This window comes from Fusarium subglutinans, assembly GCF_013396075.1.
Source record: "Fusarium subglutinans strain NRRL 66333 chromosome Unknown NRRL66333_c0000021, whole genome shotgun sequence".
Classification (NCBI taxonomy): domain Eukaryota; kingdom Fungi; phylum Ascomycota; class Sordariomycetes; order Hypocreales; family Nectriaceae; genus Fusarium; species Fusarium subglutinans.
This window is the reverse complement of record NW_023502084.1, coordinates 87,646-101,437: the sequence shown is the minus strand read 5'-3', so window position 1 is coordinate 101,437 and position 13,792 is coordinate 87,646. Positions and strand designations below refer to the sequence as shown.

Genomic DNA, 13,792 nt, shown 5'->3' with positions numbered 1-13,792 from the left:
ACAGCCTGAGTTTCCAGGCGCAAGTGTGAGGCGGGCCGCTCCTTACTTCCCAGGAATTGACCTGTGTGCCTGCCGCCTTGTCATTCCTTCCACATAAGCGGCCATTTTCGATGAGCCTTGAGCTCGATCTTGTCACCAATTTTACGAGTAATTGTTCATGATCATACGGAGATCATAGTGCAAGAATTCTTCTTATTTTTATACCTATCTTACTATTTCATCGTGGCAAGTCAATCCTTGATCAATGGTCTCGAAGAATGGAAGATCGTCGACGAATCTTTGGTCATAGTCCCTCCTGACAATGTCCCATCTTTGTATCAACCGCTAACCCAAGCCCACGTGATTCTCCGCCCTGCAAATCGTTCTTCGTCATATCCTTCGCGATCACTCTTCAATCACCAATCTACTTTTCTTGGCCGCTGATGCGTCTAGTTTTCACAGAAGCCCGCCATATCTCATTTCCCATTTCCAGAGTTGCTACACAACTCTGAGAATATCCCCAGCCTATCTAGCATATCGACGAAGCGAACCGTACCGACAGTATCTTAACAATGGCTTTCGGCTTGATGACATGATGCCGCCACTCGACCGCAGAGGAGTACTTCATTCCAAAAGGATTTTGGGTATCGACTAATTTTCATAGGAAAGCGAAGCTGAAATTGCACCTGGCGAGTTATATTGCCGATTTTGATCCCCATATGACGCCCTTGTCACAAGGTCACTTTCTGGAAACCCTTGACTTTTCAATTTCTAACGTTCGCTGAAAACCGTTGTAGCGTACTGAACTTTCAACACATACCTTACTGAAGAGTCATTACAAAACTCATGACATCGCCATCATTTCTCGCCGTGGCCGCGATGGTAATCTCAATTACGCAGAAGACGAGGAGGCCCTTCGTACGGAACCTGTACCCTATCTCGAGAGATTTGCTAACGCATTTGGCTATACAGAATGGTACACGGAAGTAGTAGATGGGCATATCGCCTCTTGGCCCCTCGAAGACCCACACGAATAAACGGAAACCGGAGTTGAAACCAGCACTCTGCTTGCCAACGACGCTGCTGGTACCGGCAAGGTTGGTGAGGCCACTGAGCCTCCTGAGCATGAGCATGAGGCTAATTCTACCACTGATATCAATGAGAATATAAGACACTTCAACCTCTGTTACGTTGCGATAGATCTTACAACAAATTCGATAGGTTCCGGATAAGGACGGACTCCTCCGCCTGGACATCAACTTGCCCGAGATGCAGCTGTATAACGAGGCTCATCGTTTCTTCCTGAAGGAAGCCAAAGTCTCAGATGGCAGTGTCAACCGCACTATCAGAAAGCGGCCTATGGGGCCCTTGTCCTAAAGAACAAAAAGAATCTAGGTAATTTAGCCTAGGTTTATGATAAGTTTAGGGTACCTTTTGCTGAGTTTGTTTTAACACCCTGTATCAAGTTTCGATGTCTTGCTCTCTGAGGGGATGAATAAGATACCTAAAAGTTCTCGCATGCATGGCCAGCGAGGAAATATTCAGGCGCAGCATCAGGTTTTCCTTATCAGTGCAAGAGGGATTTGGGGCCAATTGAATGTTGGTGTTATTGAGAACTAGAGAACAACAGAATGCGGTTTTCAATCAACAGTAGCTGGCTAGGTAGAATACCATAGCCGTACACAAAGCTTGACTATTGTAAATTAGATTCAAGGAGTTCTCAGCTGACTGAGACTTCAGTTTGAGGCTATTGAAGCTAGCTGTTGTAATCTCTTGGCAATCAGGCTGTGATTATGTTATAATGAGTTGGGTCGCACGAATAGCGGCAGCACCCTCCTTAGATCTCCTATAAGAGTGGCGCTATTTGATGGAAATGACCTGTATGTTAAGTTATCCACTCACTCAGAGAATGGCCGTATGACGGGCTCTCGTCAGTATGAACAGCCATATATGACACTTCTGATGCACAACCTTGTAATGTTACTGACTGAATAACAATCAACTCAATTACTAACCCTTTAGTGAATGCTTCCCTTGTGAATCTTGGCCAGGCGAGTTGTGGTATACCAACCTCTCAATCGCTTTCCAAAGATCAAAAAGACAAAGACCGCAAGGTTATTGACAAGCATAACACTGCAGAAGATTCCTGCAAATACCGTCACATATCCATCTTTGGTGATCCAGTTGATGACCTCATATCCGAACCCAAAAGAGATGGCCTGTTTCCCAATATTCATCGCAATCAACATCTCTGGTACATTTGCTTCATAAGAGTCCATTGCGTACGCTAGTGTATACGTCAAGAAGAAGAAGGCCCCTGTTTCAAGAACATCAAGATTAGCACAAAATATCAATGTCTACCGTCAAACATACCAAACTGGAAGAGCCCAACTGCAAAGACCAGACCGAACCAGTGAAGGTGTTTCTCGGCTGAGTATCCGTATAGGATCAGAGATGCCGGAGATACGAACAGCACCACCACGAGACACCAGAGACGATACTCAGCTTCGTAGATGTTGTTGTTCTTCTTAGTTAATCTTGCAGAGAACCGATCGGGGAGCGAACTGAACGGCCAAGCGGCAGCGAGGTAACCAAGAAATGCTGCCACTGCTACAAGCCCTGTATTTTCCTTGAGGAGATGTCAATCTTCGTCTAGAGGTTGCCTTTGGTGCACTGACAATTGGCCACGAATAAGGCGGCGCTGCTACAATACCGGGGAATGTTGCTGTGAAAGCTAGGGCTGCCAGGCCAATGATAATTCCTACCAAAGCGGTGAGTTATGTTGGTGACTCCATTTGAAGTAAGCTGGCGCATCTGTAACATACCGTAAGTTGAGCAGACCCAAAAAACTGGCGGAACCACAAAATATGTAAACGATTTGATCTATAAGACGTTAGAAAATACTTTAAAGTCACTGAGACTTCTCACCATCATCATGAAAATCGGAGAGTTTGGATCTGTTCTCCTAACAAGCTTGAGTTGTTGTAAGTAACTGTCACGGACGTAGGTTCGCGGCGTTGCCTGGATCTCGATCTCTTCGGTAGTCTGCCGCTTCTCGTCCTTCTGAAGTCTCGCCGAACCATCAGTGTTCAATGGAACGCCTGGAATGTGGCTGTCCCTGAAGAACATGGTTTCTTCAAAGAGAAAGAAAACAGCGAGTAACAAGGCACAGCCGATCGCAAACTCGACCCAGAAGAATAGGTTGTAGGAGTGGCCACCCGCAAGCATATAGCTGGCAGCAACAGCAGAGAGAGTGCCAGTCGTAAGTGCAACTGAGTTCTTGGTCAGCAGGGGCTGTTCTGGGCAGTGGCTATGTGGCTTACAGGTGTACCATCCAAGGGCTTTGCCGCGCTCGTGGAGAAAGAAGACATCTGTGACAACCTGCGCAGGAAGAGCCTCGCAGACAGAAGAGGCGAAAGCATGGAGCATTCGGAAGCCAAGGAGTGTGTCGTATGAATTGGAGAGGGCACTTCCTAAGAGACCGGCACAGTACTATCAAGGAAACCCTGTCAGCATAGGCCTTGTGTTTCGATAGTGGGTAACGAGGTATTACCAGCACAAGGGATAACAGCATGACAGGACGGCGACCGACTTTACGATACATTGGCACGAAAATTAGAGAACCTATGGGGGTTCCAAGTCAGCATCCGAAAGCTCAGTAACAGGCTGAAGATCTACCGAAACCAAACAGTAAGTTTGGGTATGTGGTCAGCTGAGAAGTCTGGCTTGGCGTCTTTTGCCATTTATTAGCTAGATAATCAACGTATACTGTTGGGCCGAACAAGCTTCCGTTTGCGAGGAACGAGTAGACAGACACGAGAAGCAAGATCGTGGTCTTTTTCCATTTTGGCCACTGGTTGTATGATCAGCACGAATGGGCTTGGAGTGTGTGGAGACTATTCATACCTGGAGAGGATCGTTGGGGTCGTCGGAGGGAACTGGATAGAGAGCTAATCCGTAGGCAGTCGGTTCTTGGCCTTCTGCAGAAGCAAGATTGTTAGTCAAAAGGTTTGCCGGAATCAAAAGTCTGAAGTGCTGTGCTTGTCTACCAGAGAGGCTCATGTCAACTGTCCCAGGAATGTCTGGGTCTGTACGGCTGTATTGTTGTTACTAGTCTGTTAGATAGAATTTCCTCAGAATTTCGCTTACATGGGCTCCATGGTTGAGGCTTCGTTGGCGGTCATCATGAAATGGTAGTTAATCAAGGTGTGTGTAACCGAGAGTGCAGGATGGAGTGATCGAGTGAAAATTGGGAATTTTATACATGGCAGATAGAGAGGCTGGCCTTTTATGTAAATTCCCACCATGATTGGGACTGCTGATATATCATGGCATTGGCTAGACGTAGCCTTCTAGCTTTAGGGTTAGTATATTGTCTGTATCTGTATTGTCTGTCTCAATGGCCCCATGTTAAGGTTTGACCCCAGAATCCCCAGATCAGACTATACCTAATAAAATGAGAATATGGGGTAAATGTTTAATGGGGTGGCTCTAGACCCACAGCTATTACCACGGCAGAACCGAGCTGCTCTACCGAGGGATGCCACAGCCCTAGTAGAGGTACGAGATTTTGAGCTGCGTTCTGATATGACTAGCAAGTACCTACTAGATCAAAGCTGAACCTGTCTCTTTCCGGGGCCCCGAGGGGAAGCCTGCCAGTGGCTTCTCTGTAGTCAACAATGGTTGGTATATTATTGCTGTATGTCTAAGATAGAGAGAACCTGAACTAATCAGATGTCGGAAATGTTTCCGTTAAATCCATTTCCCCGCAAAGCCCACCCCAGGTCAATCCAGTTCTCGACTCCTGAAACTAGGAACTAACGTAGCATTCTAGTCTAATCATGACTGTGCTACATTCTGCGGCAATGCCACTCGGTATCCTCCCCCACATCCTCACTCCCTACGGGGTAGCCATCTGAACCCCAATTCCGTTACCTTGGGATTTACTCTCTTCCATCTCTGACTCGCCCAGCCGCAAAAAAATGGACTCTGCAGTCTTGTCGCCGCCGCTTTCCTCCCATCAGAAAACAAAGCGCACTCAGCGCCGCAAGCGATCAACTCGACCTTGTCTATCATGCAGGTTCAGAAAGGTCCGCTGTGATGTCTCTGTGCGCGGTCAGCCATGTACCAACTGTCACCTCGACTGCAAGAATTGTCTGGTAGTTGGACGCGCTTCCAGGCTGTAAGGAATTGCCCTCGCTTCTTGATTTCTTTGCTTCAATCTCATTCCTTTACTAACTCACGTCGACGCCAGAAACCAGCAGGTACCAAGGAACGAGACAAACTGGTCGCCTGAGGATGATTATCAAGAGGACGACCGGCAGCTGTCAGGGCATCTGGAAGACGATGATGTTAACGAGAACATTAACGCCAATGACGCTGAAGCCGCCCCCATAGACACTGAGGCGCTCGATGGCCACCCTGAGTTGTGCTTTCATACACCCAGTCTTGATCCTGGGTTGCTGGCATTCGGCGATGCTTTCAACGACGCGGCCTTCTTTGAAAATCGCCTTGGCGACAGCGAGACAGAGACCGCAGAGATATACTCGATGTCATCTAGATATGATGATGTTCGGACCATCAGAGGTAAACAGCCCACCCTCACTATATCTTTCACTGCACCTTCATCCTGGTATCTAACCAGATTCGAACAGAAACAAGCTCATCAGAACAAGAATCTATGTATTGTCATAAGATGACGGCCTCTAGAATTTCATCGGCTCAGCCGGCGGCGCAGAGGACCAACACCAGTACCACGGAGCTCTTTGTTCACTACCCGTATCTGAAAATCCACAATATCCATTCGATCGCTCAACAAGATCTCAACTACATGGAAGCTCAAGGATGTTTACACGTTCCAAGTCGGCCGATACTCGACAACTTTGTGGAGCAATACTTCAGAGTCCATCAAGCTCACCTTCCACTCCTCAATGAAGGTGATTTTTGGGAAATGTACTCCCAGGAAGAATCAACGGGTCCGCAATCCACTATATCACTGTTGGTGTTCCAGGCTATGCTTTTTGCCAGTTGTAACGTGAGTCTGTCCTTTGTGCCACATCACTTGATACGGCAGTATCAACTAACAATATCAAACTATGTAGTTTGTATCACTTCAAATCATCAAGAAACTTGGGTTTCCGAGTCTTAGAGCCGCTCGAGCAGAATTCTACAGACGGACAAAGGTTGGTGTTAGAACTACCCAACACTTCGAAATTTAACTAATCGTAAATGTGCAGCTTCTATACGACCTAGGATCAGAAACATCATCCCTACCTCTAGCTCAAGCAGCCATTCTCATGATGGGTTGGGTGCCGCCTTCGAATACGACACTGAACCCTTATAAAACATGGTTGAGCTTGGCCATCCAGCATGCCAGAAGTATCAACGCAGATCGATACACGGAGGTTCCAGAGATGATAGAGATGACATCCACGAAACAACGGAAATATCAAAACTCTCTCCACCGCTTATGGTGGTGTTGTATCATCATGGACCGTATCTCACCCCTCTGCACGCGGTATAGCCTCAACATCACTCATGACCGTTTTGACTTCAAGAACGCAGTCCCTTTGGGCGCCGAACACCTTCAGGACGACATATATCGATCAAGTGTATTCACGCCAGCTATGAAACGGCGCCAAATCAGTATTTTCTCAAAGTTTCTCGAACTTGTGAATCTCTTGACTGATGTGCTTACCCTGATGTACCCATTTGAGGATTCTGTAAGATCAAAGTCACAGTCAGCTGAGGCCGGAGATCTCGCGTTTGAGAAATGCGAGGCCGCCTTGGAGGCCTGGTATGTGAGGATTGCTGCTCAGTTCCCTCGCTTTGATAATGCGCCTAAAGACTCGTGTGGAAAAGGTAATGACTAGGATAAGTCTATTGTGCTGCAGACGAATCTTATGTATATCTACTACCAGTGAGTTGGTCTATCATTTCACCCTGAGACTGGACTAACCAACGATACAGCACTGCCTCTATCGCACTCTGTCATTCCAAGATACTTCGGCAGGCTCTTACATCCGATTCCGTTGGTGGTGATACAGTAAGACCTGGGCGAAGTCTGAAACTCCAGCAAAGCTCATTTGAGGTGCAAGATGCCGCTCAGAAGATCACAGCATGTTATAAGGAGCTTACCCGCCGTCGCTTGGCCCGCTGGCTCCCCATATCAGCGTAAGTCCAACAAATGGAGCACTGCACATGGTTTTGCAATTCAGTTCTCAAACTAATGCTCATTTATAGCCTTGCTTGCCTGGCTACACCCTTGACACTCCATACCGTCACCGCGCGGTTATCGTCCCTCAGTAACGAGCTGTCATGTAACGGATCCATGGAAGCCCCCTCAGCTCCAGCATCCGCATCAAATCAGGATCGACTCAAAGCATTAGTTGATACGATGAATGCTTTCTTTCCACAGTACTATGGAGTAGATTGGGTGAGACAGACAGCGAGACACGTTGCCAACTTAGTCCAGAGCGGCAGCCAATCTCTATTTCAGGCCAGTGGGAATTGCCTGACAGACTGGAGTCAGATCCTGAGAAGCCAGCCAAATATGTACCTAAAAATGATCTGGACTATCGATATTTGTATCAGCAAGGGCAGGCAGCCGGAAGAGTTCGACTTTCCAGCATGGCTGCGCTGCTTGTTGGAGAGGAACAAAGGATCAAGCATCAGGCCGTGCCGACTGCCATATACAGTTGAACAAGCGACTAGCCAAGAAAGGCCCATAGCCGACGACCTACTGGCCTTCCTTAATGATCCTAAGCTGTCTGCTGGCGATGGGGATATCTTTGATGAACCGTTGCTGGAGATGTTTGATCTGACATACCTAGGTAGCAAATTGTGACTCTGAAACATTCTATATATCGAATAGGCTTTCATTTTCGCGTCTGGCACTCCCCTTGCGAAACAAGAATATATCAGATCTTAGAACAGGGCATCAAGATAAACCCAATACAGGGTATCCTAAACTTATACCAAGTTTACACTAAAATTTTATTAGGTTACCTAAGTCTTTTTATTACTCAGGATCAAGATCTTAAGCTTTCCTTCCTTGCCTAACCTCTAAATCCGGAATTGTCGCATCTAGGGCCACCCTGGGACGTTTGATGGCCTTTCCACGAGATTTCCACCCCCCTTCTCTATTGCGGAATGCGTGGTATTGATGGCTCTTTCTACGAAGACTTTCCTGTCAACGCCCATCAACTGGTGGCACCATCTCAGGGGCTGGAGACCGTGGTTGGTGGTTCGGGAACAGATGGAGACGAGGTAGGCTCTGCCTACACAGCAGAAAGTGCTACATCATACGTCTGTTCAAATCCTAATTAGGTAGCATTCTTAACTTAGTACCTTGTAGAGGTGGCAGCTCGTAACTTACTCAGTGCTCAACGTTTCCCAAATGCGCCCTAATTTTATGGGAATTGTGCTGGTTCATTCCGTGGCATTTCATGCCAATGACACGGCAAACATACTGGCCCCTCAGCGACAAGTCAACTTGTACATTAGCTATATGGGCGTGCAGACTGTTCGCTGGACTTTGACTGCTTATTGGAATTTGGCCTCACACAAAGCCACTAGCTCGCTCACTATGATAACAGTGAGGCCAGGATCGGATGTTTACATCACCGCCATTATGTCCGTCAGCACTCGTCTTTTGCTACACATCCAAGGTGTGAATTGGAGGTTTAGGTACTCTAGGAGCCACCAAAAAATGATCTTCTTCTCAAGTCATGGGATGAGATACCAGTGCGAGATTAGATGGAAGGAAATAAGCTTCAGTCAGGACTCTTGACATAGCATCATACACGCGAATGTATATCTAGTTAGACTCAATTCAGTTCAGCTATACGAGAACCTGTAAAGTATACTGACATATATCAAACGAGTACATGCGACACTATCAACTAGCCATTGCGTTTAGTAGCCCAAGAGACACCTTGTCACGTAACCCTTCCTGGATCCAACCAGGGAATCCGCGTATCATAGAAGTCCAGGCCGAGGAACTTGGTACAACGATTTGAGCTCCATACCCAGAATAGAGCTGTTTCACAACACCATCAGCGACAGACTCGGCAGATATCGTGGTATCCTTCATTTTCCCCTTAGCAATGAGGTCCGCAATCAACGGAGTCTTCACCCAGGTTGGGTGTATGATACTACAAACGATCAGCCACACTGCAGGACAAGAAAACCAAGCCAAGACATCATGCCTTGCTCGCACCAGTGGTGCTTTGTAAATATGCCTCAGCTCCTGTAGCAAGCCCTCGTGGAATGCTAGGAGTCCAGACTTGGTACACCCATACTCGACATTAGACGCCTGACTTGCGAAGGAAGCTAGACTGCCAACGTTGACGATATGACCATAGTTTCTTCGTATCATAGCAGGCAGGAAGTGTTTAACAAGAAATATAGGTGCTATGATATTTACGTCAAAGACATTGCGGATCTTGGACTCGGGACAAGATAGAATGGTCATGGCGTTGCCAATTCCGGCGTTGTTAATGAGAACGGTTGGGTCGCCATGTTCAGAGACAATCTGTTTGGCGGCTTTGGAAATTTCCTCGGGGTCGGAAAGGTCTGCTGAACAGAAAGACACGTTGGAGGCTAGAATCTGTCAGCAAGTTGTTGATACGTTGTAATGCTGGCCTACGAAGGTGAAAGCTTGGAGCATTCAGATCAACGATTATGACCTTGATGTGCTTTTTTGCAAGCTTGAGGACAATTTCTTTGCCAATACCGCTGCTACCGCCAGTGGCAACGACGATTTCCTTTGCCCAGTCCCAACTATTGTCAGTAAGGAAATTGTTGACTTTTCTCTTGGTAAGCCATGCGTTGAATCGTGGGAGAAGGCCTATCAAGAGCACTGCTGCAGCTCCAGCCAAGATATTCTTGTTCTTGGTCAATTCTGCTACATGGCCCAGTGTGTCCTTGTCTAGCTTGGGGAACGACATGGTGAGCGGTAATGTGGTTGCGACAGTTCCGAGACAGTTGTTCACAGGTTGATGTAAATCAGAGGAACTAAAACAATGGACAATTTTATTCGCATACGACGTTATCAATTACTGGTGCGTATTGCTCTTCGTGACGCCGAGGGATGCACGGCTCAGGGGATATAATTTGCCATGGCGTTGAAATGCCGAGGGATCGATTTCCCGAGGGTTGTCGCCATTCACAATACTCTATGCCTCGGGCTCATAATCATGCCTCCAAGGTTCCAACTTGGACGTGATGGTAAATTGTGTTAAATATACCTATTTGTAGGTTATTTCGCATTCAAGTCAACTCTGGAATCGACTCTGTTCTGCTCAGTAGACCAATCACTTATAATTATTCTCATATTTATCCTTTCACACGAAAATGGCTTCTCACAAAGACGTCGATATTCCCACATATGATGGCCTAAAGCTCAAGGGAACCTTGTTCTCTGTCGGCGAGAAAAAGCCATGTATCATCATGTCTGGTGGTGTAAGTCAGAGCATCTTCGTGATCTTGACAGTATACTAACTCACCCTTCCACTAAGTGGTCATCACTGCGATCCCACTTTCTGCCCGACTTTGCAGCACGATTTAACAAGGCCGGCTATGGTGTTCTGACCTACGATAACAGGTGCTGGGGAGATAGCGAAGGTCTTCCTCGGGAACAGGTCGATCCGACGTTGCAGACACGCGATTACCTCGACGTCTTCAACTTTGCGGTCACTCAGCCCGAAGTAGACCCTACTAGAGTCGTTTACTGGGGATCCAGTATGTCCGGTGGAAATGCCATATGTGCAGCAGCTGTGAACCACAATATCGCTGGGGTAATCTTGCAAGTTCCTTTCATCTCAGGCGAATGGATCTCTCGTATGCCGGGGGCGCCGATAAGCTTGCTCCTCGGCGAACGAGCCAAGGCCGCAGCGGAAGGGTCTCCCTCCAAGATCCCCAACTTTCCTAGCTCTCTTGATGAGCTTAACAGCGGCACTTCGCAAGCTGTTCTCAAAGATCCAGAGTCGATCCCATTTGTTGGCGAAATGGAACGGCGAGGACTTGATTGGTCCAAGACATGTACTGTGCAGAGTCTAACATACGCTCTGCTCCAGGAGCCACTAGCTTACATCCATCGCATCTCGCCGACACCTCTGTTGATGGTCGTTGCTGATCATGATGTTACGACGCAGGCTCATCTGCAGCTTGAGGCCTATAGCAAGGCACTAGAACCAAAGAAGCTTGTTGTTCTCAAGGGGGCGGGTCACTTTTCGCCTTACTTTGGTACGCCTTTTGAGGAAAACGTGCAAGCCCAGATTTCATATCTTGATGAACTTTTTGCGTGATATAGCACACAGGCAAGGGTTACTAGAAGAAGTAGCAAACATAGTTTAGGAAAACTGAATCAAGCATTGGGTTGTTGTTATGAAACACGATTGAAGGTTTCCTTGATGTGAAATGAAGTTGATGATATGATAGTTTGCGAGTGCGTCCTCAGCTCTCGCTCCCATATCTTGCCTTTTCTTCTGCACCCGTAGTCTTTTATGAGAAGAACTGGTGAATATGAATGCACTGGCTTGTGGCAAAGCCCGTGGCCTGTCAATGCATCATCACTCACTTACCTAAGTTGCCCCTTCATGATTGCAAAACCGCCTTGTATTAGATGTCATGGCTCAAGCTGTATTCGTTCTCTGAAGTGGCTAAATATAAAGGCGTTCAAAACAATAAATGAGTACCAAGTACTGCAAATCAAGCATATATGATCTATTTTAGAACTTGGACGTAACCCCCGCCGGCTTTTCCTTCTCTCTTGTTTGCAAGACACGTCTAAGGATCTTACCACTGGGGCTCTTGGGAATGGCCTCGATGAACTCCACGCCACCCTGAAGCCACTTGTATTTTGCCTTGTGGCTTTCAACATATCTACAAATCGCAGTCTTTACCTCTTCGTCCGAATTATCACCGGTACTGACATCCTTCACCACAGAGGCTTTGGGCACTTCTCCAGCGAAATCGTCTGGGATGGGGATGACTGCGCAATCTGCAACAAAGGGATGAGAAAGAAGATGCGCCTCAAGCTCCGCGGGAGCCACTTGATTGCCCTATTGTCACCGTTAGTTGTGTCTACGTTGAATGCGAGTTGGATGGGCTATGTGCACCTTGACTTTAATGAGCTCTTTAATTCGGTCGACGATGACCATGTGCTCTGTACCAAGAGGCGAGCGACGTACAACAACAACATCACCTGTTCGAAGCCATCTGCCGTCCTCATCCCACACAAAGGTCTCCGCTGTGGCTTTTACATTGTTCATGTAGCCGAGACATATGTTTGGAGATTGGACAAAGAGTTCGCCTGGCTTCTCAAGCTCAGTCACTTCTCTGCCATCATCATCAATGACCTTGCATCGAGCTCCCAAGATGATGGACCCTGACGTGCCGTTAAGAATATCGTGCTCGCTTGTGACGCAAACAGCAGGGCTACTCTCTGTCAAGCCTGGCAGAGAAAACGACGTCAGTTATATCCTAGAAAACGCCTTGCTTTAGATCGTCTCACCATATCACTGTCCAACTTTCCATTTTGGCCATGTCTGCTGCATACTCTCGATCGTCTTGGCCCCGAGGGGTGCAGCGCCTGAACTAACCCATTCTATACTACTCAGGTCGTATGAATCGCATTTTCTTTTGTTCTGAAGTAGCTGGATGGCAATCGGCGGAACCTAGATAATTTCCAGGTCAGTTAGATACAAAGTTGGTGTATAAAAGAGCAACTTACAAGCGGCAAATGGCGGACTTTGTACTTTTGTATGGTAGCGAGCATGTGGTCTAAATCGTATCTTGGGAGCACCACGACCTCATCTCCATGCCAGGGCATTGAGTGAGAAATGATGACTAGACCGTAGATGTGGCTGAATGGCAGTAGACCCAGTCCGACCTGTGTCTCAACCCCAGCTAATTTGCGCCCATAGGCCTCATATGCGACTTGCAAGGCAACGTTACTAATGATGTTGTGATGAGATAACATGACGCCTTTCTAAACCATATTAATATCCGTCAGAAGGGTGGGTTTGTACACAGATCCTGGGAAAGAAAACTAACCGGAAGGCCAGAGGTTCCGCTTGAGAAACAAATATAGGCAACCTGTCGTTTCCCTTGCTCTTTTACCCACCTCAAGGGTGGAAGGGGAGGAAGCCGTGTTCCTTCCTCTATCAATGTAGATAGAGCCACAAACCTACTGTTGTTTGTTTGGCCAGGCATATCGAGGATGAAAACATGGTCTTGAGAGATCTTTGCCGCTGCCGCTGCCTCCAAAGCCACAGGCAGGAGAGGGACACAGGTGAACAAGACTTTTGCGCTTGTCGAACGAAGTTGGTGCGTAAGTTCAGAGACACTATATGCTGCATTTGCAGGTGAAGCAATAGCGTTAAGACGATGCAATGCGTGAGTCAATGGAACGTAATCGATCTAATGAAAGCAACTTTCGGTCAGCAATTCCCTCCAACATATCTTCACATCGTGTGCTCTATCTTACCGTATTCCAGGAAAAAACACAAGCCACCTTGTCCCATTCCGTGCCGTTGGCGACACTCCAATCCAGTCGTTTTGCTATGGCTCTGGCCATAGAGTCGACCCTTTCTCAGGACCTCAGCAACGGTATACGTCTGGCCTGTCAAACCACAGGTATACGGGTTACGGGACAGCTTCAATGATTTGCGGCCTTGTTTCTCCGAATACATGAATTCTTCGACTGTGATGCTGTCCGGGAGCGGCACTGAAGGGAGCGCTCGCGCCCAGGCTGGCGATTCGAAGACCATGATGGCGTTTCACTAAATCAAAGGAATAATTGGAAAAA

The 13,792-nt window shown here is 47.3% G+C and overlaps 5 protein-coding genes across 5 annotated transcripts; 2 read left to right on the top strand and 3 right to left on the bottom strand.

Moving 5' to 3' along the window:
• Nucleotides 1-1,997: 1,997 nt before the first annotated feature.
• FSUBG_2466 (uncharacterized protein) lies at nucleotides 1,998-4,163 on the bottom strand (the record flags this gene model as incomplete). The annotated part of the gene is made up of 9 exons (XM_036680241.1): nucleotides 1,998-2,296; nucleotides 2,353-2,608; nucleotides 2,658-2,740; nucleotides 2,805-2,862; nucleotides 2,908-3,251; nucleotides 3,303-3,452; nucleotides 3,658-3,832; nucleotides 3,886-4,075; nucleotides 4,129-4,163. 9 exons carry the CDS (start codon nucleotides 4,161-4,163, stop codon nucleotides 1,998-2,000), a joined length of 1,590 nt encoding a protein of 529 aa, XP_036541984.1.
• A 798-nt stretch (nucleotides 4,164-4,961) lies between these two features.
• On the top strand, nucleotides 4,962-7,680 carry FSUBG_2465 (cutinase transcription factor 1 beta; the record flags this gene model as incomplete). Its single annotated transcript, XM_036680240.1, has 8 exons — nucleotides 4,962-5,161; nucleotides 5,234-5,565; nucleotides 5,634-6,013; nucleotides 6,081-6,161; nucleotides 6,216-6,775; nucleotides 6,949-7,152; nucleotides 7,222-7,414; nucleotides 7,483-7,680. The coding sequence occupies 8 exons, from the start codon at nucleotides 4,962-4,964 to the stop codon at nucleotides 7,678-7,680; spliced, it is 2,148 nt and encodes a 715-aa protein (XP_036541983.1).
• A 1,198-nt stretch (nucleotides 7,681-8,878) lies between these two features.
• FSUBG_2464 (retinal short-chain dehydrogenase reductase) lies at nucleotides 8,879-9,929 on the bottom strand (the record flags this gene model as incomplete). Its single annotated transcript, XM_036680239.1, has 2 exons — nucleotides 8,879-9,582; nucleotides 9,629-9,929. The coding sequence occupies 2 exons, from the start codon at nucleotides 9,927-9,929 to the stop codon at nucleotides 8,879-8,881; spliced, it is 1,005 nt and encodes a 334-aa protein (XP_036541982.1).
• Nucleotides 9,930-10,335: 406 nt separating this feature from the next.
• On the top strand, nucleotides 10,336-11,288 carry FSUBG_2463 (uncharacterized protein; the record flags this gene model as incomplete). The annotated part of the gene is made up of 2 exons (XM_036680238.1): nucleotides 10,336-10,443; nucleotides 10,500-11,288. 2 exons carry the CDS (start codon nucleotides 10,336-10,338, stop codon nucleotides 11,286-11,288), a joined length of 897 nt encoding a protein of 298 aa, XP_036541981.1.
• Nucleotides 11,289-11,711: 423 nt separating this feature from the next.
• Nucleotides 11,712-13,754, bottom strand: FSUBG_2462 (phenylacetyl ligase; the record flags this gene model as incomplete). Its single annotated transcript, XM_036680237.1, has 6 exons — nucleotides 11,712-12,044; nucleotides 12,102-12,370; nucleotides 12,542-12,659; nucleotides 12,716-12,938; nucleotides 13,172-13,337; nucleotides 13,472-13,754. 6 exons carry the CDS (start codon nucleotides 13,752-13,754, stop codon nucleotides 11,712-11,714), a joined length of 1,392 nt encoding a protein of 463 aa, XP_036541980.1.
• Nucleotides 13,755-13,792: the final 38 nt, after the last annotated feature.